Source organism: Delphinapterus leucas, chromosome 14 (genome assembly GCF_059928025.1).
Source record: "Delphinapterus leucas isolate spDelLeu-1000000601 "Yukka" chromosome 14, BTC_Dleu_Yukka2, whole genome shotgun sequence".
Lineage (NCBI taxonomy): Eukaryota > Metazoa > Chordata > Mammalia > Artiodactyla > Monodontidae > Delphinapterus > Delphinapterus leucas.
This window is the reverse complement of record NC_143142.1, coordinates 6,323,612-6,351,231: the sequence shown is the minus strand read 5'-3', so window position 1 is coordinate 6,351,231 and position 27,620 is coordinate 6,323,612. Positions and strand designations below refer to the sequence as shown.

General features: G+C 42.3%; 1 protein-coding gene across 1 annotated transcript in view; it reads left to right on the top strand.

The window, feature by feature from the left end:
- DNAH10 (dynein axonemal heavy chain 10) overlaps nt 1–27,620 on the top strand; it is a 149,394-nt gene that overhangs the window by 36,071 nt on the left and 85,703 nt on the right. Inside the window, exons 16-28 of the mRNA XM_022597911.3 lie at nt 463–614; nt 6,717–6,881; nt 7,496–7,703; nt 10,682–10,838; nt 13,908–14,384; nt 14,484–14,642; nt 17,571–17,687; nt 17,771–17,873; nt 18,687–18,865; nt 21,279–21,490; nt 22,512–22,665; nt 25,066–25,299; nt 27,026–27,148. Coding sequence (XP_022453619.2) covers nt 463–614; nt 6,717–6,881; nt 7,496–7,703; nt 10,682–10,838; nt 13,908–14,384; nt 14,484–14,642; nt 17,571–17,687; nt 17,771–17,873; nt 18,687–18,865; nt 21,279–21,490; nt 22,512–22,665; nt 25,066–25,299; nt 27,026–27,148 — 2,440 coding nt within the window. The remainder of the gene's footprint in view (nt 1–462; nt 615–6,716; nt 6,882–7,495; nt 7,704–10,681; nt 10,839–13,907; nt 14,385–14,483; nt 14,643–17,570; nt 17,688–17,770; nt 17,874–18,686; nt 18,866–21,278; nt 21,491–22,511; nt 22,666–25,065; nt 25,300–27,025; nt 27,149–27,620) is intronic.

Sequence of the window (27,620 nt, the reverse complement as noted above, 5' to 3'; positions counted from 1 at the left end):
ATATTTGCCAATTAGAAATAAAAACTAAGAAATGTTTAAAATATGTGTTTATTCATTCATCTAAAAATAACAACGATAAATCTATTTCATGTTAACCTAAATAACATTTTCACTTTTTCATTTTTTAAATTAATTTTTACTGGGGTATAGTTGATTTACAGTGTTGTGTTAGTTTCAGGGGTACAGCAAAGTGAATCAGTTCCACATATACATATATCCACCCTTCTTTAGATTCTTTTCCCATGTAGGTCATTACAGAGTATTGAGTAGAGTTCCCTGTAAGTAACATTTTTAAATAAAAAGTAACCGGTATTTTCCAAAAAGAAAGTTAGTGGGAAGAGTGGCATTCTTTAAAATTTTTAGTCCGGTTAATGGTCTTTTGGATCCTGTCTGTAAGGTTATTAATCTTTTTATGAGCTCCATTGTATTTTTCTCACGTCGTGACTTTCCTGTAATGTGCAGGTACACGGACGGGATGCAGCGTATGTTGGATCATTATCACATGCTCATTGGAACCTTAAATGAGGCAGAGGCTCTTCTCCTTGACGACCATTCCCAGGAATTAGTAAGAGTGTTTAGGTCCGGATATAAGAGGTTAAACTGGAACTCACTAGGTAATATAATTCATCTATCTATTGCCTTTTAGACTTTGGGATATAAAAAATCATTCTTTTATATTGTCTTAGTTGAATTATAATTTTTCTGTGTATGTAGATATGGTTAACAAATATGTTTTCAGCATCAGTAAAGTACACTTTGTGGAACATGGAATCCATCTCAAGACTTTAGTTAGGGGTGAAGGTGAGTGGACAGGGTGCCGTTTTGACATTCGACTGACCCAGAGCTTTCTCCTCCAAAAATAAAGTGACTTGCTTTTTTCCCTTAAAACTGAAAAATTTTTTTTTAAATAAATTTATTTAATTTTGGCTGTGTTGGGTCTTCGTTGCTGCACACGGGCTTTCTCTAGTTGCGGCGAGCGGGGGCTACTCTTTGTTGTGGTGCGCGGGCTTCTCACTGCGGTGGCTTCTCTTGTTGCAGAGCACGGGCTCTAGGTGCGCGGGCTTCAGTAGTTGTGGCACGCGGGCTCAGTAGTTGTGGCTTGCGGGCTCTAGAGCGCAGGCTCAGCTGTTGTGGCGCACGGGCTTAGTTGCTCCACGGCATGTGGGATCTTCCCAGGCCAGGGCTTGAACCCGTGTCCCTTGCATTGACAGGCGGATTCTTAACCACTGAGCCACCAGGGAAGCCCTAAAATTGAAATTTTAATTTCGTGATAATTACAAAGTCACATGCAGTTGCAAGAATTAATACACACAGATCCTGGGTACCCTTTGCCTGGTTTTCCCCCAGCAGCAACTTCTGCAAAACTGTAGTGCAAACCACAGCTCAGATTTTTACCTCAATATAGTCAAGACACAGAACATTTCCACACCACAGTGATTCCTCATGTTGCCCTTTTAAAGTCACACCCACTTCCCTCCTATCCCCATCCTCTACTGAACCCCTGGCAGCCACTAATCTGTTTTCTGTTTCTATAATTTTGTCATTTTAAGAGTGTTACATAAAATATTATATGACCCTTTTGGTGTTGGCTTTTCTCACCCAGCACAATTCTCTGGAGATTTTTCCAAGTTCTTGCCTGTTTCAACAGTTTGTTCCTTTTTATCAGTGAATAAAAAACAGTATGGTATCAATGTTTGTTTCACCATTCACCTAGATATCCTAGAGAATATATAGGTTGTTTCCAGGTTTGACTATTATGAATATACATTTGTGCTGTAGAATCACTTGTGTACAGGGTTTTATGTGAACATGAGCCTTCATTTTTCTGGGATAAATGCCCAGGGTTGTATGGTACTTGTGTGTTTAGTCTTTTTTTTTTTTAATTAAAAAAACTGAAAAATAGTTGGTGTACAATGTTATATAAGTTATATATACAGTATAGTATACAGTATAGTGATTCACAAGTTTTAAATGTTATACTCTATTTATAGTTATTATAAAATATTGGCTGTATTCCCTGTGTTGTAGAATATATCCTTGTAGCTTATTTTATACATAATAGTTGGTACCTCTTAATCCCCTACCTATATTGCCCCTCCCCATTTCCCTATCCCTCTGGTAACTACTAGGTTGTTCTCTATATCTGTGAGTCTGCTTTTTTGTTATATTCATTAGTTGTTTGTTTAGTCTTTTTTTTTTTTAATGTCATAGTGTTGTCCAGAGTGGCTGTACCATTTTACATTCTCACCAGCAATATACATTTCACTGTCTCTAGATCTTGGCCAGCCTTTGGTATTGTCACTATTTTTAAAAATTTAGCCATCTGATAGCTGTGTAATGATAGCTCATTGTGGTTTTGATTTGCATTTTTCTGTAATGGCTAATGATGTGTTTGTTTGCCTTTATATATCCTCTTTGGTGTAATGTCTTTTTTTTGTCCTTTTGCCCATTTTCTAATTGTATCACTTGCTTTTTTACTGTTGATCTTTGAGAGTTCTTTATGTATTGTAGATACTAGTCCTTTATTGGATATGTGGTTTGGAAGTACTTTCTCCCACTCTGTAGCTTGTCTTTTCATTCTCCTAATAGCATCTTAGCAAGAGCTATTTTGATGAAGTCCAATTTATCAGTTTTTCCTTTTATGGATCATGATTTTGGTGTCAAGTCTAGGGACTCTTTGCCTAGCCCTAGATCCCCAAATTTTTCTATTTTTTCTAAATATTTTATAATTTTATGTTTTACAGTTAAGACTGTGATCAATCTTGATTTTTTTTTTTTTTTTTTGTACAAAGTGAGAGACTTAAGTTACGGTTCATTTTTTTTCCAATTGTTGTAGCATTGTTTGTTGGAAAGGCTAACTTTTTCCATTAAATCACTTTTACACCTTTGTCAAAAACTAGTGGAGCATATTTGTATGGGTCTATTTCTGGCTTCTCTATTCTGTTCCATTGATCTATGTGTCTGTCCCCCCAATATCACAGGGCCTTGAAGCCTTAATTATTGTGGCTACAGAGTAAGTCTTGAAATTGGGTAGACTGGTAACCACTGATCTTTTTATTGTCTCTATAGTTTTGCCTTTTCCAGAATGTCATATAATTAGAATCATAGGGTGTGCAGCCTTTTCAGATTGGTTTCTTTCACTTAGCAATAAAATTTAAGGTCCTCCATATAATTGCGCATTTCTTTTTATTACCAAATAATATTCCATTGTGTGGCTGTACTGTAGTTTATCTGTTCACCTGTTGAAGAACATCTTGGTTGCTTCCACATTTTGGCAATTATGAATAAAGCTAAAAATGTTCATGTGCAGGTTTTTGTGTAGTGATTTCTTTTCTTTGTTCTTCTTTTTTTGTTTGTTTTAAAATTACAGATTCAGTTTCCTTAATAGTTACAGGACTTTTCAAGTGACTATTTCCTATTGGGTGAGTTGTGTAGCTTGTGCTTTTCAAAGAAGTGGTGCGTTTCATCTAAGTTGTCAGATTTATTGTGCAGAGTTGTTCTTGTTGCTCCCTTATTATCTTTTTAAAGACTGTACATCTTTAGTGATCCCTCCTATTTAATTCTGGATATGGTTAATTTGTGTCTTCTCTTTTTTTTCTTTTCAGTCCTGCTAATGACTAGTCAGTTTTACTGGAGCTCTTTGTTTCATTGATTTTATCTGTTGTTTTTCTGTGTTTAATTTTACTGATTTCTGCTTATCTTTATTATTTCCTCCTGCTTGCTTTGGATTTATCTTACTCTTCTTTTTCAAGGTTCTTGAGGTGGGAACTTAGATCATTGATTTGAGATCTTTCCTCTTTTCTAATGTATGCATTTGGTGCTATTAATTTCCCTGTCAGCACTGCTTTAGCTGTGTCCCACAGATTCTGATAGTTGTATTTTAATTTTTATTCAATTAAGTGTATTTGAAAAATTTCCCTTGAGACTTCCTCCATGACTCATGGATTATTTAAAAGTGTGTTGTTTAGTTTCGAGGTGTTTGGAGATTTCCCCTGTTATCTTTCTGTCATTGTTTTGTAATTTGAGTCCGCTGTGGTTGGAGAACATACTCAGTATAATTTCAATTCTTTTAAATTTGTTGAGGTTTGTTTTACAGCTCAGGATATAGTCTATCTTGTTTTATGTTCTGTGGCCACTTGAAAAGAATATGTATTCTACCTTGCTGAGTAGAACGTTCTATAAATGTTGATTAACGTTGTTGGTTCATGATGTTGTTGAGTTTTTCTATATCCTTGTTGATATTCTGTCTAGTTGTTCTGTCAATTACTGAGAGAGGAATGTTGACATGTCCAATTATAATCATGGATTTACCTATTTCTTTTTTCAGGTCTATCATTTTTTACTTCACATATTTTACAATTCTGTTGTTTTGATGCATACAAGTTTAGGATTGCTGTGTCTTCTTATGAATTAAACCCTTTAATCATTATATAATATTCAACTCTCTCTGATAATTTTCTTGTTCTAAAGTCTACTTTACCTAATATTAATATATCCATTCTGGTTTTCCTTTGATTAATGTTTGCACAGTATATGTTTTTCCATCCTTTACTTTCAACTTGCTGATGGAATTGTATTCGAAATGAGTTTCTTGTAGACAGCATATAGTTGGGTCATGTTTTTAACCTACTCCGTCTTGGTGCATTTAGACCATTTACATTTCATGTAATTATTGATTTGTTAGGGCTTATGTCTGTCAATCTTTTTGTTTTCTGCTGTTCTTTTTGTTTCTCTGTTTTTCTTTTACTTGCCTTTCCATGGGCCACTTGAACATTTTCTCTAATTCCATTTTGATTTATCTATAGTGTTCTTATAGCGTTTTTTTAGTGGTTGCTCTAGGTGACATATACATAACATTACAGTTTACTGGTTTGAGTGAAGTATAGAAATCTATAGAATTTTACCAGTTTGAGTGAAGTATAGAAACCTTAACTCCCCTTACCCTCTCCCACTTATGATATAATTATCTTAAATATTTCTTCTAAATACATTTTGGACCACAACAGACAGTGTTATAATTTTTGCTGCAACCATCAAACCTAAGTTAGGAAGCTCAAGAAGAGAAGGAAAAAACGATTGTATTTTCCTATATTTTTACCTACTGTGCTCGTTCTTCCTCCCTGATGTTCCCAGGGTCTTTCTCTTACTGGGTCCTTTCTGTTTACAAAACTCCCTGTGGCCATCCTTTTTCCTGTGGCCATCCTTACATCCTATGCTGTAGCAGCATAGGTCTGCTGGTGACGTAATTACCTAGTTTCCCTTCTGAGAATATCTTGGTTTCCCCTTTGTTACTGTCAGGTGGAAGTAGAAATCCAGGTTCCCTAGTCAGCCTTCACTGACAGTCGAGGGGAAGCTCCACATAACTGCTGGGAGGGGTGGGGGTCCCAGCCCCCCTGCAGTCTCCACTGACACTGTGGGGTGGCAGGGGGCGGTGCTCGTGGCTGGACCTTGGAGGTGAAAGTCCCATCTACCTCCATGGCCTCCTCTGATGCCACCACGGCAGGCATAAGGGGACAGGGGTTTGGGGCACCTCATTATAACATTCTGAGGGTGGAAGTCTAGGCCCCCTCCACCTGGCCCTTCTGGCATGGGTGAGGGCAGGGTCACATTTTTATCTGTGGTGTTTGGCTGGAGCAGAGCAGTTATTGTCTAAAATTTTGTCTTGCTAGGGTGTCCCTTTCCTGGTCCTTTGGTCAGAGAAAACAGGATTTTCTTGAGGCCTTTTTTGGGTGCATGTGTGTCTGTACCCATGGGAACTTATGGGTCGCTGGCTCCTTCAGCTCCAGGTCTGGGATATAGATCCCAGGAAAAAGATCCCAGGGCCCTCATCACCACATCATTCCTCGGATCCTGGGGTCCCCGCTGGTTGGCTGTCTCTCCCCCTTTCAGCGTCTTATATTTGTTTTATGGCTAATGTGCAGGGTTCTTAGTTGTATTTAGCAGGAGTAATAAGGAAAAGTACATACTTCTTCTTCCTTTACTTTTAAAAATAAACAAGGCATTTATGTTATTTTTTTCCTTCTTCCTCTTTCCCTTCCCTTGCGCCAAATCTTCTCCCTGTTTTTCGTTGTCATTTCCTTTTCTCCCCTTCCTCCCTTCTCCTTTGTACAGAGAACATGTGTGTTTGGACTGTGGCTTCCAGCGTGAAACCTCTGGATTAAAAGTCCAGCTTCTACCCATGTGACTCAACTTCTCGGAGGCTCCGTTTCCTCATCTCTAAAATGGGCATAATCTTAGTACCCGATTCATAGGGCTGTCGTAAGGATTCAACCGTGTAATCAATGTCACATGCTTAGGCCATCGCCCAACTGATCATAAGTGCTTAACTCGGGTTTACTGTTCACATTCTTGCTGTTTACTTTTCTAAGCAACAGGCCAGAGGGTTGCCTAACTGCAGGCAGGGTTGCATGTAGTGGAGGGTTTGTGTTGCCATGGCAATGAGAAGGCAAGAGGGTTGTACCTCCTTTTTCTCCCCACCGCGCTTCAGATACGATGATGCTAAAAAGCAAACAGAAGAAATGTATCGTTTGGTTGATCCTGAGCGCTGGCTCCTTGTTCCAGTCCCCAGGGACCACGTGGATCTTTGTCACCTCAAAGACCCAAGGGGATGGAAGGAGCACGATCCTTCCTGTGAAGGGATGTTGGCGGGAGGGATATGGAAAGGAAGAGTTGAAAGCCAGCTATCTTTCTTTTGTTCTTTGTCTTTTTCTCCGAAGGTATTGCTGACTACATAACTCGGTGCAAACAGGCCGTTGGGAAATTTGAGTCCCTCGTCCACCAGATTCATAAGAATGCAGATGACATTTCTTCCAGACTTACCTTAATAGAATCCATAAATCTCTTTAAGTATCCAGCACCTAAAAGTGAGGAAGAACTCCCAGGTAGATCTGACTTCTTGTTTCTTTGATTATGGAAGGAATGGAAAAACCTCTTGGGTATGGTTGTGCACACACACACACACACACACACACACACACGAGTTTATTCCACAAATGGAATAAAAACATGCCTCATGATCTCAGTCATTTACTTGAAAAGATCATGGGTAATTCTTACTTTTTGCCGTGTTTCATATATTGCTTACATAGTTTTACAAATTCCTGAGTCTATGAAAATCAATAGTACTTTTGTCAATAACTTTGTAACAGTACGGTGAACTGTGTTTTATGGGCTCACATTTACTTGTTCAAACAGGGGATTTTAAGCTGTCTTGGACGAATCAACAAGGAGCTCAGGATTAGTTAACAAGCAATTTAAGACAAGCAAGATTGCCCAAAGGCAAAGCATGCACGAGTGGCATTCATTCCCATGTTGTCATGTATTTTTTGCTTTGGATGTGTCTCGCTTCGGGTGGTGTTGATTTATTTTCTGCTTTTGGTCAAGATTGGAGGCTGCTTTCATATTTGCAAGATATACAGCTAATGTTTGGGTTGCTTCTTGAGTAATGTCCCTTCCCGTGTTTGTGAAGAGCTGTAACAGGTGTCTTCCACTGCAGGCATGAAGGAATTCTTTGAGCACATTGAACAAGAAAGGGCCAAAGATGTGGACCACATGGTCAGGTGGTATCTTGCCATTGGGCCTCTACTGACCAGAGTCGAGGGGCTGGTTATCCACACCAACACGGGCAAGGCCCCCAAGCTGGCCTCCTACTACGAATACTGGGAAAATAGAATTTACGAGGTCTTGACAAAGCTCATCCTGAAGTAAGTTAATGTTCATATTGCATGTTTTTTTTTTTTTTTTTTTTTTGCGGTATGCGGGCCTCTCACTGTTGTGGCTTCTCCCGTTGCGGAGCACAGGCTCCGGACGCGCAGGCTCAGCGGCCATGGCTCACGGGCCCAGCCGCTCCGCGACATGTGGGATCCTCCCAGACCGGGCCACGAACCTGTGTCCCCTGCATTGGCAGGCAGACTCTCAACCACTGCGCCACCAGGGAAGCCCAGCAGGAGGATTCTTAACCACTGCGCCACCAGGGACGTCCCAACAAATAACCTTTAAAAGATAATAATAGGAAATTCTGGTGAATAAGAGGTTCATTACGGGCAGAATTGTAATTTGTGGTGTTACTATAGTACAAAGTGTCATATTGGCTCATGTTCTTGTTAGGTCCCTCAACATCCAGAAAAGGAAATTATCCCTCTCCCTACTGTCTGAAAAACATACACATGTCTGTGTTCAACGGGCAACAGAGAATTGCTGTCACTCAGTATTTAACAAAATCCCAGATGATGCCTTCACTTACACTGAGAGAGGCTGATTTGAAGGATATATGATGCATGAACTCTTCCCGAAGGTCTAAAGTAACCCCTGGCCAGAATGGGCATCATGTATGTGTTGAATGCTTATTGTGTGTGCCCACCTCAGACACATGGAGGCTGTCCCTTCCCTCCTGGAGCTCCACAGCTCTGCAGCTCAGACTGGCCGAGAGCTAAGTGCCTGGACTTCACATTGGCTTAGGGTCCTTCTAAAAAACCGGCCTATGAAATTCATCACTGTTGCTATTACCTCCATATTGACAAGGGTGGTGTTCATTTTATCATATGTTTTCTTTTTTTAATAAATTTATTTATTTTTATTTTTGGCTGTTTTGGGTCTTTGTTGCTGCGCACAGGCTTTCTCTAGTTGCATTGAGCAGGGGCTACTCTTCGTTGTGGTACGCAGGCTTCTCATTGTGATGGCTTCTTTTGTTGCAGAGCATGGACTCTAGGCACGCAGGCTTCAGTAGTTGTGGCACGTGGGCTCAGTTGTTGTGGCTCACGGGCTCAAGAGTGCAGGCTCAGTAGTTGTGGCGCACAGGCTTAGTTGCACTGTGGCATGTGGGATCTTCCCGGCCCCGGGCTCAAACCTGTGTCCCTTGCATTGGCAGGCAGATTCTTAACCACTGAGTCACCAGGGAAGTCCCGTATGTTTTTTTTATGAAGAACCCCAGAAGAAGTTTCTCTAGTTTCCCTTCTGATCTTAGCCTCCTGAAAAAGTATTTTTCCTCTTCTCTTTCCTCTTTCATTTTTTGTTGTTTTTAAAAAACTTCTTCTTCATTATGATTTAAAAATTTTTGTTATTTTATTATTATTATTCAATTTAAAAAATTAAAAAAAATTGTTTTGTCTGCACCACACAGCATGCAAGATCTTAGTTCCCTGACCAGGGCTCGAACCCATGTCCCCTACATTGGCAGGTGGATTCTTAACTGTTGCACCACCAGGGGAGTCCCCTGGATGCAGTTTGACAAACTCACTTCATTGATCCTTTAAATAAATCTGTTTTCTACATATTTCATTTGTTTTTTAATGTTGCTTCTAACTTTGACTCTTAAAGCAGCCCCTTAGGAGTTCCCGGGCGGTCGAGTGGTTAGGACTCCACGCTTTCACTGGCAAGGGCCCCGGTTCGATCCCTGGTTGGGGAACTAAGATCCCACAAGCCGCCTGGCACAGCCGAGAAAAGAAAACAGCAGCCCCTCGTACAGGGCTACCTCCTGAGTTTTCTCTTTCTAATACACTACGTTTTCCCTTGATCCATTCATCCATTTACCCATCAATCCATCTATTCACTCACTCATTCATTCCAAGGTTTATTAGAGCCTGGACTGGACCAGGCACTGGACCAGATAAAGCCCCTCTTTTTCTGGAGCTTCTCCATCCTCATAGGAGAGAGATGCAAGACTCAAGGAAATAGATATTCTCTGTGAAAGAAATAAAGCAGAATAATGTTCCAGGGAGAGACTGGAAGGGCTGTTGTGATTGGGTGGTCAAGAAAGGCCACGGAGAGGCCATGCTGTAGCCGAGCCCTGAAGCTAAGGAGCAAAGCTGGAAGGGGAGGAGCTTCCTGGGGGAAGGCAAAGGCCAGTGTACAGACCTGGAGGCCACGTGGGAGGAACAGAAGGAAGGAATAAAGAGAGTGAAGGGAGTGCGTGGGAGAGGAAGCTGAGCAGGCAGGGACCAGATCGTGAAGAGCCTGGAAGCAGCTTGCATTTATTCTCAGAGAGAGAAGAGTTGCATGGGTTTTTTTGGTTTTGTTTTGTTTTTTTTTGCGGTACGCGGGCCTCTCTCTGTTGTGGCCTCTCCCGTTGCGGAGCACAGGCTCCGGACGCGCAGGCTCAGCGGCCATGGCTCACGGGCCCAGCCACTCCGCGGCATGTGGGATCTTCGCGGACCGGGGCATGAACCCGTGTCCCCTGCATCGGCAGGCGGACTCTCAACCACTGCGCCACCAGGGAAACCCGAGTTGCATGTTTTATACACTCTCTCTGGCTGTAGGAATCACTGAATTGGGGATGGGGGGAAGAGGAAGACTGGTTTGCAGGCTAATGAAGTGTCCATCCCTGTGTTGTCCCTGATTTAATCCTGGAAAGGACAGAGTCTGGTGGGCCAGGTGGAGTGGGGACATGAGTGTTCATTTTTCCTGAACCAGAGTCAAACAGCTTTTTGGAGTTACCATTACTAAGTATCTTCCAACTAATAGGTATTCTAACTTCCCCAAAGTAGAAATGAACTATTTGTAAAATTTGGGCCATAAAAAGGGTACATAATGAAACTCATCCCACACTGTCCATTACAGCCGTAGAATGTGTTATTCCTTGTCGCAGGCTTTTTATAGGTGGCGGCTGGGACTCAGCCATTTTCACCCGCTGTCGGATATCTTTCACGCTGCTGAGTACTGAGTCTGTTTTATTAACCCCTCCTAGGAATTTGCAGTCTTTTAATTCTTTAATCCTTGGAAACGTCCCTTTGTTCCAAACGGAAACCATTTTGACAGCGCCCGAGATCATCCTGCACCCCAGCGCAAGCGAGATTGACAAGATGTGCGTCCACTGTGTCCGAAGTTGTGTGGAGGTGACCAAGGTAGGATCGGAACTGTGTGTTGTTTCCTGGTTGACCCCTTGTCACAGAGGGCTGGGCCTGCCAGCTGCGGACAGCAGGGGACCCAGGAGGTCAAGAACACAGGCTCCACCCTGTCCTTTGTCCAGACCGCTTTAGTCTCTTCCTGGCTCCTCCTCTGTAAATCTCTGAAGTTTGGGGGTGTCCCAAGGCTTGATGCCGGCTCCCTTCTCACCTCTCTTTATCTTCTTTGTGCATCCTCACGACCGGTCCCATGGCCGTTATTACCAACCCTATGGAGGCAAGCCCACCACATTTCCATCTCCAACCCAGAATTCTCTACTACACAACACATGTTTCTAGTCGCCGACCGGCTGTCTCCCCTTGAACCTTAGACCTGGCGAGTACAAGATGGAATTCTTCGCTTTCCAACATGCAGCCTGGTCCTGCCCCCATTTTCCCTACTTCAGGCAACGGCGCCAACATCCACCCAAGGGGTTGAGTCAAAACCCTGGGAGCCATCCTTGATCCCTCTTTTCTCCCGTCCACCCATATCCAGCCCATCGGTAAGTCTGGTTGACTCGCTCCCCCAAACACGCCTCTGATCTCCCCTCTTCTCTCCTTTTCCACGTTACCAGTCCATCCCAAGTTCATCGTCCCTCACTTGAACTATTGCAGTAATGTGTCCACAGGTGGTCAGGATTATCCTTTAAAAATGTGAATCGTTTCATGTCATCCCTGTATAAAAGCCCCCGATGACTTCACGTTGCACTTAGAACATAATCCAAACTCCTCATTCTGGTCTATGAGCCCCTCTGCAGTCTAGCACCTGCCTACCTTTCTGTTCAGCTCCTACCTGTACACACCCCACTGTGCCCCAGCCTAATGCACCTCCAGCAGGTAACACCACTTCCTCCTTGAAATAGCGGCACCCCTGTTCCCTCTGCCTGGAACCTTCTGCCCCCCAGACCTTGAACTGCTGGCCCCTTCCGGTCCTTCTCTATTACATCACCCTACTCCATCTTCTTCCTAGCCCATATCACTATCTGACCTTTTCTTATTTATTTACGTGCTCGTTCATGCTTTGACTAGCTCATGCCACCAGAATGCAAGTTCCACAATACCATGAACTTTGTGTGTCTGTTCACTCTGGAGCCCCCAGCACCTCGCACAGCGCCTAGCACATAATTGGCACTCAGTCAGCGCTTGTCAAATGACTGTCAGTTGGCAAATAACCCAAAGTTTACGTCTTACCAACATTGGGAAAATAGGGCCATCTTTGTGCATAAGAGATGTCACACCCCCTCAAGACACTAATATCTTTCTTTTCACTTGGTTTGTTCAGAAAGTCAAACATATCTCAGGTATTTAAAAAAATTTTTTTTAAATTAATTAATTTATTTTTGGCTGCATTGGGTCTTCGTTGCTGTGCGTGGACTTTTCTCTAGTTGCGGCGAGCGGGGCCTACTCTTCATTGTGGTGTGTGGGCTTCTCATTGCGGTGGCTTCTCTTGTTGCAGAACACAGCCTCTAGGCACGTGGGCTTCTGTAGTTGTGGCACGTGGGCTCAGTAGATGTGGCTCACGGGCTCTAGAGCTCAGGCTCAGTAGTTGTGGCACACGGGCTTAGCTGTTCTGTGGCATGTGGGATCTTCCCAGACCAGGGCTCGAACCCGTGTCCCCTGCATTGGCAGGCAGATTCTTAACCACTGCGCCACCAGGGAAGCCCTCAGGCATGTTTTTTAGCATAAAACTAAGTGTAGATATTACAAATAGGGAATTTCATTTCACTGTACTTGGAAATTAATGAATAAATTGCACATGTTTTATAATCTATGCAAATAGGTCATTTATTAAACCTCGGTCATATACATTCTCTTAACTTTTAGGTGTTACATTACCAAGTCTTTAAACAGGAAAACAAAACAATCTCCAAGGGGTAAATAAATAGGAGAGACTCTTTGTGAAACATTATGGATGTTAATCCTAGTTTTTCTTGCCAATTTATTCCCACCCCTGCCATAGATGGGCTTGAGGCTTTGTGGTGAAGACTGTTATTTTATCTTCATAAATGCTTTCTTTTATTTATTTTTATTATATTTTTATCAATGCTTTGTTTTAAATGAAAAGAATTTTTACCTGTCCTCTTGGAAAGTGTTGGAAATGCCTTTCATTAACAAACATCTCTGCAGATATACACGTACGGCGAAGGTGACTTAAGTCGGCTTGACTGCACTATTTGAGCTTCAGGGTTCATATTTCATGACTGAAAACAATGAGCAAAAGTTTTAAACTAGGATCGAATTACCTCATCTATTAAGTGGAAATGATAACACAATCCATGTTCTAGAGTGGGTTGGGAGAATTAAATGGCATAACACGTAGAGCATTTAACACAGTACTTGGCAGTTAGCTCTAAATAAACGTTAGCTATCAGTTTTGGTATTAGTGTTACAGTGAGCAGTAGAATTAGTAATTGTTGTTATTCCCATTCTACAGGTGGCCAGACTACGGTTCAGAGATGTTACATATAACCACCCATGGTTTGCTTGAAAGAAGAGGGGCTCTTGACTATACAGCAGGGAGACGTCCAATGACAGATTTGTGCTGGGACACTGGAAACTAATGTGGTTTTATACACCTGAACTTGGCTGTGCTCAAGCACATGTCTGATGATTGGCTGGCTGTTGCCTGGGGAGCCTCGGTTCTCCTGGGGCTCCATCATCACGTAGGCTAGCTGAAGCTCGTGCATCTGGTGGCTGCAAGGTTTCAAGAGCATGAGAGTAGAAGCTGCTGGGCTACTTGAGCCCTGGGCTTGGACCTTGCATAATGCCACTTCCCCTATCTGTTGGTCAAGTCACAGGCTAGCCCAGAGTGGGAAAACAGGTACTCCCGATAGACCGTTTTGTCAACAGACAGAATCTCTTGATGGAAGGAACAAAGGATTGTGGTGATTTTTTGCAACCTAGCACAGCTTATCAATAATAAAGTGAGATCCCTTACTAGCAAGACTTATTACTGAACATGATATGTACATAGGAAGCAAAATAGATACTGAAGGACTGTCTTTTTTCCCCCAATTCTTATTTTGCCAGAATTTTGTTCGCTGGATGAATGGCAGCTGCATAGAATGCCCCCCTCAGAAGGGAGAGGAAGAAGAACTTGTTATAATCAACTTTTACAATGATATTTCTCAGAACCCTCAGATAATTGAGCAGGCCGTTATGATCCCCCAAAACGTCCACAGGATTCTGATCAATCTTATGAAGTACCTGCAGAAATGGAAGCGGTACCGACCGCTCTGGAAACTGGACAAAGCCATCGTGATGGAGAAGTTTGCAGCCAAGAAGCCCCCTTGTGTTGCCTATGATGAGAAGTTGCAGTTCTATTCCAGGATCGCCTCTGAAGTGATGCATCACTCCTTGATCAAGGATGAGCACTGCATCCGCCTTCAGCTTGGACCCCTGGCGAACACCGTACAGGAAAATGCCAAGTCCTGGGTGGTTTCACTTGGGAAGCTCCTTAATGAGTCAGCCAGAGAGGAGCTCCATAATCTGCATGAAGAGATAGAGGTAGTAGGGCCCTGGGTTTCATGATCTTCTGGGCTTCATTCAGCGCTATATTTTTTTCCTCTATGCTTATTCAGTGTCATTTTGAACTCTCTTTTATAGTTCCTGACCAAAAACCTGAAGAAGAGCCCCAGTACCCTTGAAGATCTCAAGTTTGTCCTTGCAACAATTGCAGAAATTAAAAGTAAATCTTTAGTGATGGAACTAAGATACCGGGATGTCCAGGAGAGGTATCGCACCATGGCGATGTACAGTCTCTCTGTAAGTGAACTCTTTCCTTTTCTCCCTTCCTTCCTTCCTTCCTTCCTTCCTTCCTTCCTTCCTTCCTTCCTTCCTTCCTTCCTTCCTTCCTTCCTTCTTTCCTTCCTCCCTCCCTCCCTCCCTCTCTTCCTTCCTTCCTTTGTGTGTTTTTGTTTATTTATTTATTTAAAAAATTTTTTGGCTGCACTGTGCGGCATGTGGGATCTTAGTTCCCTGACCAGGGATCGAACCTGTGCTCCCTGCAGTGGAAGCGTGTAGTCCTAACCACTGGACTGCCAGGGAAGTTCCTATTTTATTTATTTTTTACTTTATTTATTTATTTTTTTGCGGTACACGGGCCTCTCTCTGTTTTGGCCTCTCCCGTTGCGGAGCACAGGCTCTGACTCGCAGGCTCAGCGGCCATGGCTCGCGGGCCCAGCCGCTCCGCGGCATGTGGGATCTTCCCGGACCAGGGCACGAACCTGTGTCCCCTGCATCGGCAGACGGACTCTCAACCACTGCACCACCAGGGAAGCCCTATTTTATTTTTTAAAAATACAACATGATTATATTTTAATATACAACCAAAATACAAAACACCATATTAAATTGATGGCAGTAAAATATGGTATTTCATTTGTATTGCATGACAAATGGTTAACATCCTTAGTCATAAATGAGTTCTTACAAACCAGTAACAAAGACACTGATATACCAAGGGAAATGGAAAAAAAAAAAACAATGGAAGAAAATGAAATAACACAAGTGACTAGTAAGGATTAAGCATCTATGAAGATGACTGAGCTGAACAATAACAGAAGAAAAGCCATTTCTTTGTAATATCATATTACCAAAGATTAAAAAGCTAACATTTATACAGCTTTAGGAAACAGACCCACATAAACACTGGGGGACAAGATTGATGAGGTCCCATCTATATATTAATAGTAGGGGAAATCTAGTTTGAACTCAAAGTATAAATTTTGGATAGCCTTAGTCCTAGCAGTTCCAATTCACTGGAATTATTTCAATAAATTAGTTGGATAAATTTACAGTTTATATATAAACCATGTTTACTGCATAGAAAATTTGTAGTATATAGACCCACCAAAAATGACTTGCATATTAATTTGTTTCTCAATACACCCAAAAGGATATGCACAAAATTTCTTTAATAGTTGCTTTTATTTTATTTTAAGCGAACTCTTTTCTGAAGCTTTTTATGGTTGGGTTGAATTCTAAGGCCCTTTTCAGAAAGACTTCTCAAATATACAATAAAGTCAATTGTTTATGACTTTAAGTAATAAAATTTAAATGTAAAGCATGGTTATTTAGAATAATGACAACTTAGAGATTATTTCTCGATCTTGCATGGATCAAATAGTGTTTTTTGTCGACTGGTCTGTAACTGCACACTGTTTTGGTTTTCCCTCTTTCTTTCTTTTTTTTTTTTTTTTTGCGGTACGCGGGCCTCTCACTGTTGTGGCCTCTCCTGTTGCGGAGCACAGGCTCTGGAAGCGCAGGCTCAGCGGCCATGGCTCATGGGCCTAGCAGCTCTGTGGCATGTGGGATCTTCCCGGACCGGTGCAGGAACCCGCATCCCCTGCATCGGCAGGCGGACTCTCAACCACTGCGCCACCAGGGAAGCCCCTCTTTCTTTTTTTTTAATGTTAATTTTCTTTTATAAATAAATGGCTGTTGCAAAAATGATAAGGGGGAAGAAGAGAGATAAGACGATAAAAGAAACTGGTAGAAGATAATAATTCAATTGTCTTTATTTAGGGTTGTTAAATGTGTGTTTCAAAGACCTTTAGAAAGTCTGTGGATGAGTTTGAGGGTGTCTGGGATCTCCTTGAAATTGTATGCAAAATTTTGCGTGCTCTGCATCACATAATACCTAGAAAAGAATCCACTGGAAAAACAAAGTAGAAGGGAGAAACAAAGAGCTGTTATAAGCCTGAATTTGCATAAAATTTGTATTTCAGAATTTACACTGCTTGAGTGCTTTAATCACCTTCACTGAGCATTAGCCTTGGCTGAAAGCTAGAGATCCTTTCATCAGAAAATGCACAGTGGTGGCGATCATTTTGTAGTGTATAGAAATAACGAATCCCTATGTTGTGCACCTGGAATTAACATAGTATTGTCAATTATACTTCAATAAAAAAATAATAAAAATGAAAAAAGAAACTTTTCCTTAAAAATTATCTGTTTACCCTGAGATACAGTTTATATAACAAGGGCAGGTTATTTACCCTGTAATTACATGTTTTCAGAATAATAAATTAGTTCTCTAGCATCCTCCAAAGGTAAAAAGAAAAATGCACAGTATGCAAAATTTATATTTTTATAATTAAAATAAAGTCAAAATTTTCAGTTCTGTCTTTTGTTTTCTTTATCAAGTAACATTATTTAGAATTCTATGTCTTAGAACTCCATTACTGTCTGCTTATACTGTCTGTGTATCTCTTGGTTTCCTTCAAGTCATTTGTATCCTTATCGTCCTGTTATTTCTGATTGAGTTCTGGACATCATATATGACAAATTGTAGGGAGAATTTGAGGCTCCAGATGATGTTATGTTTCATCATAGGGGATTTAGTTTTGCTTATGACAACACAGCTGGGTGTGTTAACAGGTCAAGATAACCTTATTTTAATCAGAGATGAGGTTGATTTGAAGCTTGGTTTTACTTTATGAAGGGTTTATCTCTCTAGGTTATTTCTCTCTCTTTATGCCTATGTCACCTATCTCTTTTAAAAAATTATTTTCTCCTGATTTTATTTTTATTATAAATATCTAATTTGTATAATTCAACCAGCATTTGTTCAAATGACCTAGCCTGCCATTACGCAGAAGCGGAAGTCCTGGAAAGCAGAAGCTTTGACCGGAAGTTTCATTTCCAAACTGCTGATCATTTATTGTTTGTTCTTTTTTTTTTTTTTTTTAGCCTTCCGATGCAGAGAAAGAACTGGTTGACAAGATTGAGAGCATGTGGTCAAATCTGTTTAATGATGCATTGAATGTGGAGCATACTCTGGGAGGTATAAAGAGAACGTTCACAGAGGTACCTTGAAACGCCTTACTTTCCGAGTAAAGATGTTGAAAAATAACCAGTGGGCTAAACTAACGCAACCCTGCTTTTCTCAGATCACTCGAGGTGAAATATTAAACTACAGACAGCAGGTAGAGGGCTTTGCAAGACGTTTTTATCATGAAGGCCCTGGTTCTGTTGGTGAAGATCTTGATAGAGGTAAGGGTATTCACGTTGGTCTTACTGAGGCATTTGAATGTGTTTTGCTTAAGAATTTTATGGGAAGATGGGATGGAGCAGTGGTGTGTAACCTTGCCCGTACACTGGGTTCCTCTGGGGATCTCTAAAAACCACTTCTGCCTGGGCACCAGGCCCACAGAGTTGATTCCACTGGTCTGGGGAGTGGTCTGGACTGCAAGGTTTTTAAAGCTCCCGTGGGGATTCTAATCTGCAGGCCAAGCCGAGACCACTTAGAGCGAGAGCGCTCAGGAGACAGAACTTCCTAACTGGAGGAGCTTGCCCATGCAACTGGCCCTCTGGTTTTAGTTAGAATGATGGCAAGATAAAGTCTGGTCATTCTAAGTTTGTCTTCCCGGTTGGCTTCTATGGATGAGATGATAGTTTTGCATATTGTTCATGATTTCTTATTCAATTTTGTATACCTTAAAATTGTATGTATTCAAAACGAACTTATTTATAAAACAGAAACAGACTCACAGGCTTCAAAAACAAACTTATGGTTACCAAAGGGGAAAGTTGGAGGGGGGAGGGATAAATTAGAATTTTGGGATTATACACACCACTATATATAAAATAGATAATCAAGGACCTACTGTATAGCACAGGGAACTCTACTCAATACTCTGTAATAACCTATATGGGAAAAGAATCTGAAAAAGAATAGATATATGTATAACTGAATCACTTTGCTGTGCACTGAAACGAACACATTGTAAATCAACTGTACTCCAATATGAAATAAAAATTAAATTAAAAATTTTGTATGCATTCATTTATCGGCTTATTTACTAGGAGTAGACCTTTTAGCCACTTTTGAAAAAGAGCTGATGAGACACGAAAAGAACCGTCAGGAGCTGGCTAATGCTGAGAAGCTTTTTGATCTTCCAATTACGATGTACCCGGAGCTGCTAAAAGTGCAGAAGGAAATGAGCGGGCTGAAGACCATTTACGAGCTCTATGAAGCACTAAAGGTAAGCGTCCACCCACAGACTGGGCCTCGCTGGAGGGAATGCAACTCAGCGGACTTTGAGGCCGCAATCATACAGAGCCTGGGGCAGATTTCATAGAAACTCTCACTTTGGCTCTCGGGAGGAGGTCGTGGGGAGTGACCGCTAATGAATACGGGGTTTCCATTTGGGGTGTGGAGAGAGCTCTGGAACCCGATGGAGGTGAGGCTGCCCCACATTGTGAATGTCCTGGTTGCCACTGTACATGTCCCTGGCAGAAAGCAGGTCAGTGGTTGACTAGGGGTGGGGTGGAAGGAGAAGGGTGGGAGGGGGTGATTACAGAGATGCAGGAGGAGACCTCCCAGGGTGATGGTGATGGATACGTTCCTTATCTCGACTGAGGTGATGGTCTCACGGTATGCGCACATGTCAAAACTTACCCAGCTGTACACTTGACATATGTGTAGCTTATTGTACACCCGTGAACCCTCCATAAAGCTTAGGAAAAACAGAGAGAAAGGGAAGAGAGGCATTAGAAACGCCAAGTGTAGATGACTCTTCCAGTGAGTCTTGTTACGGAGGGAAGCAGGGAGATGAGGAGTGATGGGTGGAGGGGACGTGGGGTCGGGATACATTTCTTTTAAGGTGGGAGACATTACAGCGTGAGTTTGTACACTAATAGGAGTGATCCAGTAAGGAGGGGATGCAGGTAGTAGGAGGGAGAAGGGAGTCTTCATGTCTGGTGTCCTTGAGTAGGTGGGAAAGGGATGGGATCAAGAGGTGGCCTCAAATAAGAGGCAGACTCATCGACCGTCATATGGGGAGGACAGAGCCTACGCACAGAGATGCTTCTAGCAGGAGATGTTGGATGTTCTGTTCTGATCGCGTCCGCTTCCCCAGGGTTGTACACAGCAAGGTCATCAGCAGAGGGGACCGTGGGTGGGGATGCTGGCTGGTTGAGGATGGTGGAATGGGGGTGAAATGACCCTCTAGAAGAAGCAAGGGGAGCAAGAGGCCAAGGAGATGCGGGGTGACCGATGGTGCCCACACGGTCCTGGATTTCGACTGAGGCCGTGGGCAAGGTTGAGTTTTGAGCAGTCGTGGTTGGCTGCCCGGGTGTAGGTGTTGGGTCCTGATAAACGTGGGGTTGTGGGCCTAACCATAGTTGTGGTTTGAACAAATGCGCTCAGTGGAGAGAGTGTCAGGCAAAGGCATGGAGGGTGGATGAAGGAAAGGCATGATGATAATGACTGACTGGTTGTATATTTAGGGGTAGAAACTCCAAGAAGTACTTAATTTCATGATGATTTCTTTCTAATTTGTTTCTCATTAAATTTTTGCAAAAAGGAGGTAATGAACCATGGGAGTCATCTCAAAATAATCCAAAAAACGGAACTTTTAGTATCTTTCTAGAAGGCAAGAAAAGAAGAGAAACGAAAAAATGTAAATACGTCATATGTAGTGCCATTTACACTTTAAAGAATCATCATACACGAGACTTCCCTGGTGGTCCAGTGGTAAAGAATCCGCCTTCCAATGCAGGGGACGTGGGTCGTATCCCTGGTTGGGGAGCTAGGTTCCCACATGCCGCAGGGCAACTAAGCCCATGCGTCACAACTACTGAGCTCACACACCTCAACTAGAGAGCCCGCACGCCACAACTAGAGAGAGAAAAAACCCCGAGCACACAACTAGAGAGAAGCCTGCGCCCCGCAACGAAGAGCCCAAGCGCCTGTGCATCACAATGGAAGACCCCACATGCCTCAACAAAGATATCCTGCGCGCCGCAACTAAGACCCGACGCAGCCAAAAAAAAAAAAATTATCATACACGTATTTCATCAATTAACATAATTTCCTGTCAAATATATTTCATGACTCAAGCAACTCTGTCAAGCCTGGATGTCACAGGTTGCAAGTGCCAGTTCTACAAGATGGTAAATTTTACACGAGATGGTCCTGTTTACATTAAGTCTCAGGGAGCTGGAATACAAAGTCTTTTCTTTATGATAACCAAGCAGGATTATCTAAATTGTAGGTATTTCGTAACCTTAGCTTCTTTTATCAGAAAAGGACAGCGCCTGAATGAAGTACATATTTAAGACCCAAGTGACTCCCTGATTTTAAAATACCTGTTTCTGACATCCTGCTTCTTCCCTTTCCCTGAAGGAAAGGAAGGCATGTTTCTGGATCGTAAACATCCTTGGATACAGCATTATTTTTGTGAGGGCTTCAAAAAGTTGGAATGTTCTGTTTGCGTTTTAGAGCCTTGGAATCGATCTTTCCTTTGTGGATTTGAGGTTGTTGTGGGGAGCTGGGTGATGATATTTGGAGAGAAGTGAGGATAACCAAGGGTTAAGAATGCGCTCTCCCGGTCAAGCCACCTTCGAGTTTCCAAAGGGGTCTTGTTGATGGGAGTATTTCTTGACCGTTTCCAGGTTGCAAAGGAAGAATGGTCTCAGACACTCTGGGTCAACCTCAATGTTCAGTTTCTCCAGGAAGGAATTGAAAGTTTTCTCAGGTCCCTCAGAAAGCTGCCCCGGCAGGTCCGAAATCTATCAGTAGCCTACCATCTGGAAGCAAAAATGAAGGCGTTCAAAGACTCGATTCCTTTACTGCTTGACTTGAAGCACGAGGCTTTAAGAGACAGGTTTGTGGGGGGAGCTTTTACTTTAAAATATGTCTTTGCTTAGCTCTGATGATGAAGGACAAGATGCCAACAGCAATACAGTACTAGAAATATGCAAGTAATATTTCTATAATATCACTTCTATTTAAAGTTTCCATTAAATTATCAACCACAAGGATTCTCCTATATCAACTCCTGCACTAGACCTGGGACTAGAGAGAGAAAAAACGGTAGATTCTCCTTTCTGACCATCTCTGTGCACAGCAAAAATCAGTGATTCTACGGTTACTGCTTGTATGCTGGGTACCTGGCATTCTGCCGGTCCAGCGCCATGTTTAGCTGCCTTATTGCATTCATCCCATATACATGGGACCATAAAAGTGGGCAAATGTGAACCTTCAAAGGAGGCCAGATTGGGTCAAGAGCAGTGCTGCTTGGTGCTGTGTCTGTCCTGTTCCCCCTTCTTAACTTTATCACTCTGCGTTTTTTTTCACAGTGCTCGAAACAGTGTGCGGTTATTTCATTTATAGATTTGTTTTATCGGTCACTGACTGTCTCCCCAAGTCGCTGGCAGTGTTCCCCAGGGCAGGGGCCTTGCCTCTGAGTCACTCTGAACCCCCAGCAGCCAGCCCACTGCCTGCACAGAGTTAGTGCTTGCTGAATGTTTACCCATCACACGAGTGCTCATAATTTGCACCAGGGTCTCAGACAGGCTGAGTGATCCAGGAGATGTCGGGATCACCCATCTAGAGACCGTGCAGAGGCAGTTACCAACAAATGAAAAGTTGTGTATTTTCTTAGGTGGTAGTGAAGACTAGCCATCTAGGACAATATCTTCTAGATGTTGTTTCCTGGGTTTAATTCCGGCAGCCAGTGGGATCTTGGAAAACTACGGACAGATAATTCCAGTGATGTACTCGTATTTCCAAGTTCCATTACAAGAAGTGTTTATAATGGGATTTTATCCTGTGGTTAAAGAGGGAATAATTGAATCCATCACTAAACTCAGTAGGCAAAGGTTTTAATGTGGATGCACCTTTAGGCATTGGAAAGAGCTTATGGAGAAAACAGGCGTGATGTTTGAAATGACTGAAACATTCACCTTGGAAAACATGTTTGCTATGGAGCTTCACACACACACAGATGTTCTCAACGAGATTGTGACGTCGGCCATCAAGGAGATAGCCATTGAGAAGGTAGGACTATTTTTAGTTGTAAAACGGTACAGAAAAAAAAGAATTTTTTTTTTAATTCAGAGAGAAGACCCGTTTGCTCTGATACCTGTTATGTTTGAGCAAGAAAGAATGATCTGTTCTAGAAATAGAATTTCTGCCCCAGTTAAATGTTTTAGTTCTTAATTATAGTTTCACTCTTGACTTACTTATTAAAGAAATAATGGGTGGGGGCTTCCCTGGTGGCGCAGTGGTTGAGAATCTGCCTGCCGATGCAGGGGACACGGGTTCAAGCCCTGGTCTGGGAAGATCCCACATGCCACAGAGCAGCTAGGCCCGTGAGCCACAACTACTGAGCCTGTGCATCTGGAGCCTGTGCTCCGCAACCAGAGAGGCCACGATAGTGAGAGGCCCGTGCACCGCGATGAAGAGTGTCCCCCGCTTGCCACAACTAGAGAAAGCCCTCGCACAGAAACGAAGACCCAACACAGCCAAAAATAAATAAATAAATAAATATTTAGAAAAGAAAAAAGAAAGAAATAATGGGTGTTCCAGGTAGAAAACTGAGAAAATAAACAAATCATTCATAATTCTACCACCTGAAGATAAATTATCTTTATTATTTTTTATTATTTTTATTATTATTTAAAAAATATTTAATTTTTTGGCTGTGTGGGCTCTTAGTTGCGGCATGCGGGATCTTTAGTTGTGGCATGTGGGCTCTTAGTTGCAGCATGCATGTGGGATCTAGCTCCCTGACCAGGGATTGAACCCGGGTCCCCTGCATTGGGAGCGCGGAGTCTTAACCCCTGGACCACCAGGGAGGTCCCTGAAGATAAATTATTAACATTTTAGGGTGTATCCTTTAACACTTTATTTATTTTTTTTAACAAACTTTTAAATTTTTTATTTTATTTATTTATTTATTTTTGGCTGCATTGGGTCTTCATTGCTGCACACGGGCTTCCTCTAGTTGCAGCAAGTGAGGGCTACTCTTCGTTGTGGTGTGCGGGCTTCTCATTGCTGTGGCTTCTCTTCTTGTGGAGCACGGGCTCTAGGTGCACGGGCTTCAGTAGTTGTGGCATGCTGGCCTCAGCAGTTATGCCTTGTGGGCTCCAGAATGCAGGCTCAGTAGCTGTGCTCACGGGCTTAGTTGCTCCATGGCATATGAGATCCTCCCGGACCAGGGATTGAACCCGTGTCCCCTGCAGGCAGATTCTTAACCACTGCTGTCACCAGGGGATTCCCTCCTTTAACACTTTAAAATGCATATACAGGGAATTCCCTGGTGGTGCAGTGGTTAGGGCTCCGCGCTTCCACTGCAGGGGGCCCGGGTTTGATCCCTGGTCGGGGAACTAAGATCCCGCATGCCGCAGCATGGCACAACCAAAAAAAAGTGCATATACACGTGTATACACATAGGTACACATGTACACATATATCCATGGATACACATACACACAGATTTATAAAATACGTATACATGCACATCCACATACATGAGTAGTATACCCATATACATACATGCCCACACATATATACACATAACATGCACCTATATACATGTACATAAATACATATGTATCACACATATATGCACATGTATACACAGGCGCAATATACACATGCACATACATAACCCATAATATACATACATACATATGCACACATATACACCACCTATATACACACATACTTTTATATACACATATGCATAAATATTGACAGGGTGTTTTTGAAAATGTCATAAAAATAGGCATATTAATTTGTAATTTGATTTTCTTTTTTTTTTTTTTTTGCGGTATGCGGGCCTCTCACTGTTGTGGCCTCTCCCGTTGCGGAGCACAGGCTCCGGACACACAGGCTCTGGATGCACAGGCTCAGCGGCCGTGGCTCACGGGCCCAGCCGCTCCGTGGCATGTGGCATCCTCCCGGGCCAGGGCACGAACCCGTGTCCCCTGCATCGGCAGGCGGACTCTCAACCACTGCGCCACCCGGGAAGCCCTGTAATTTGATTTTCTTGCTTAACAGTAGAGTGAACAGAGGGGCAGGATCTCATGAGGATGTAGACTGGAGGCAGATTACAGAATTTAGACCCTGGTTCTGGCACTCAGTAGCTGAGTGAACGTGGCAAGCCAACCCCTCTCTGAGCCCCAGTTCCCGCCTCTGTAGAGTGTGCATAATAATAATCCCTCCCTCACTGAGGTGCTTTGAGGACTAAGGAGATAGTGAATGGCACGTGCTTACCAGAGCAAGTGCTTGGTAAATGATGACTAGGATTACCAGAATCTCTGCTTATTTGGAACACTGACTGGAAGTCTGGGTTTGAGTTGATCCATGGCAAACTCAGGAAGTTGCTGTTGGGTTGGGGTTCTGTTTTTTCAATCCTTGTGCCTGAATAATTCTTTTCATATTCCTGACCAGGCTGTGAAGGAAATCCTGGACACATGGGAAAATATGAAATTTACCGTGGTCAAGTATTACAAAGGCACCCAGGAGCGAGGCTACATCTTGGGGTCTGTTGATGATATTATCCAGTGCCTGGATGACAACACTTTCAACCTGCAAAGCATCTCAGGAAGCAGATTTGTGGGGCCTTTTCTGCAGACTGTTCACAAATGGGAGAAAATGCTTTCTCTAATAGGGGAAGTCATTGAGGTGAGAAAAAAGACACACGAAAGATGGGAAGGCGCCAATTCATAGCAGGAAGGAAACTTTGTATGAGAATATTTTGTGCGCAGAAACTAATGATCCTCTTTCATACTTTTTCTGTCTTTGATTTATTTTGGGGGGAGGGATGATTAGAAGCATCAATCTGAGTTTTAATTTCAATGAATGCATTTTTAATTTCCACAACTCCTAATCAGTGCTTTTTCATATGTCCTTATTCTTGTTTAATACTGTCCTGTTCTTGTTGCAAGAATGCTTTCACCTCTTGTATCACATTGAAGAATTTAAACATATTTAAAGCCCTTTTCTGATTTCCTTCTACTTTTTATTTTCTTAGGACAGAATCCCCCCCACCACTTTTTTTTTTTTTTTTTTTGGTGACTCTCTTTCATGGTAGGGTTTTTTTCTCTGCGTGACTTTGATTTTTCTTATATTAGGGGGTGTAGGGCTTTCTTGCTTTGTGTCCAGACCTCTGTGAGCAACCCAGGCTCATTTCACCAGTTTTGTGTGGCTGCCTTGTTTTCTTCCTCAGACCCTAGGCAAGTGCCTTATACTTGCCACACCCTGAGCTTGGGGTGGGATGAAGCCAGGCCTGCTTCCCTGGCTAGGAGTGTGGTCATGCATGGGCTTCCGTCACTTGCTTTTTTAAATCTGTTTTTTGTCTATTACTGAAACTTTTTTTTAAACTTTTAATTTGTTTTTTTAAATTGAAGTGTAGTTGATTTACAATGCTGTGCCGATTTTCTATTACTTTTTATTAGTGGCATCTGTTAGCCTGGATATAGTACTGCCTTTTTTCTTTGTTAGGACAAAATTTTTTAATTGACATGAAATTTATGGAACATACAATTACCCGTTTTACAGTCCACAGTTCAGTGGCATTTAGTCCATTCACAGTGTTGTGCAACCACCGCCTCTGTCTAGTTCCAGAACATTTTCACCATCTCTAAAGAAATTCCCATGCCCATTAAACAGCAATTACTCCCTACTTCCCCTCCCTCCAGCCTCTGACAACCATCAGTCTATTTTCTGTCTCTGTGAATTTACCTATTGTGGGTACTTCACGTAAATGCAGTCATATAGTATGTGGCCTTTGTGTCTGGCTTCTTTCACTTAGCATCATATTTTCAAGGTTCATCTGTGTTGTAGAATGTGTCAGTGCTTCATTCTTTTTTGTGGCTGAATCGTATTCCATTGTGTGGATGGACCACATTTTGTGTATCCCATTCACCTGTTGATGGACATTTGGGTTGTTTCCACCTTTTGGTTCATGAAATAGTGCTTCTCTAAGTGTTGGTGTACAACTACTTTTTGAGTCCCCGTTTTCAGTTCTTCTGGGTCTATGCCTAGGAGTGGAATTGTGCGTCATGTAGTATTTGGATCAGTTTTTGCTTGGGCTTCTGCACAGTTTGTCCTTTGGGTCACGGGGCTCCAATCCCTGCTCACAACTAGAAGCTTCCTCCCTGTCCCAGGCTGGGGTGGAGAGTTTTCTTTTGCTTTTGAGTGTAGCTGTGTATTTTAGAATATTTAGCTATGCTTCCTCTATCATTCCTATACATTTGGAAAGGAGTGTATGCACTCACTCTGCCCTCTTGCCTGGAAAGTCTTTTGACCTGAGTTGGTTTAAATCTGTCCCGTGTTAAGGTGGGATTTTGCCATACACACCTCGAGGTACCTGGGAACCTGTGTTGATGATAACATTGTGCATTTACAGGTTTGGATGTTGGTTCAGAGAAAATGGATGTATCTGGAAAGCATCTTTATCGGTGGAGATATCAGATCACAACTTCCAGATGAAGCAAAGAAGTTTGACAACATCGATAGAGTATTTAAAAGGGCAAGTGACTGGCTTCTATTTTAGTCTTGAAAGAAGAACAGTGATTTGAGATACTTTTACTTACGTATTTGCATGTAGTATTTTGTCTATTAGTAGCTTCTCAATTTTTTCTGTCATTATATATGAACTTAATCTCTTCAGTAAAAATTTCTGTTTGATCTTAAGCCACTGGCCTATGGCACTAGAAGGTTTTCATGTTTATTTTTATTATAAAAGTAGTACTTGTGGGAATTCCCTGGTGGTCCAGTGGCTAGGGCTCCGCGCTTCCACTTCAGGGAGCGTGGTTTCGATCCCTGGTCTGGGAACTAAGATCCCACATGACGCATGGCAAAAAAAAAAAAAGGAAAAAATAGTACTTCTGTAAAAAGCTTGGGAAAATGTAGAAAAGCAGGGAAAAATGTATCTTCCATAGTTCTATCGCCTTTAATATATATTTCTTTTATCTTTTTTCTATGTATATGGGTTAAAAACA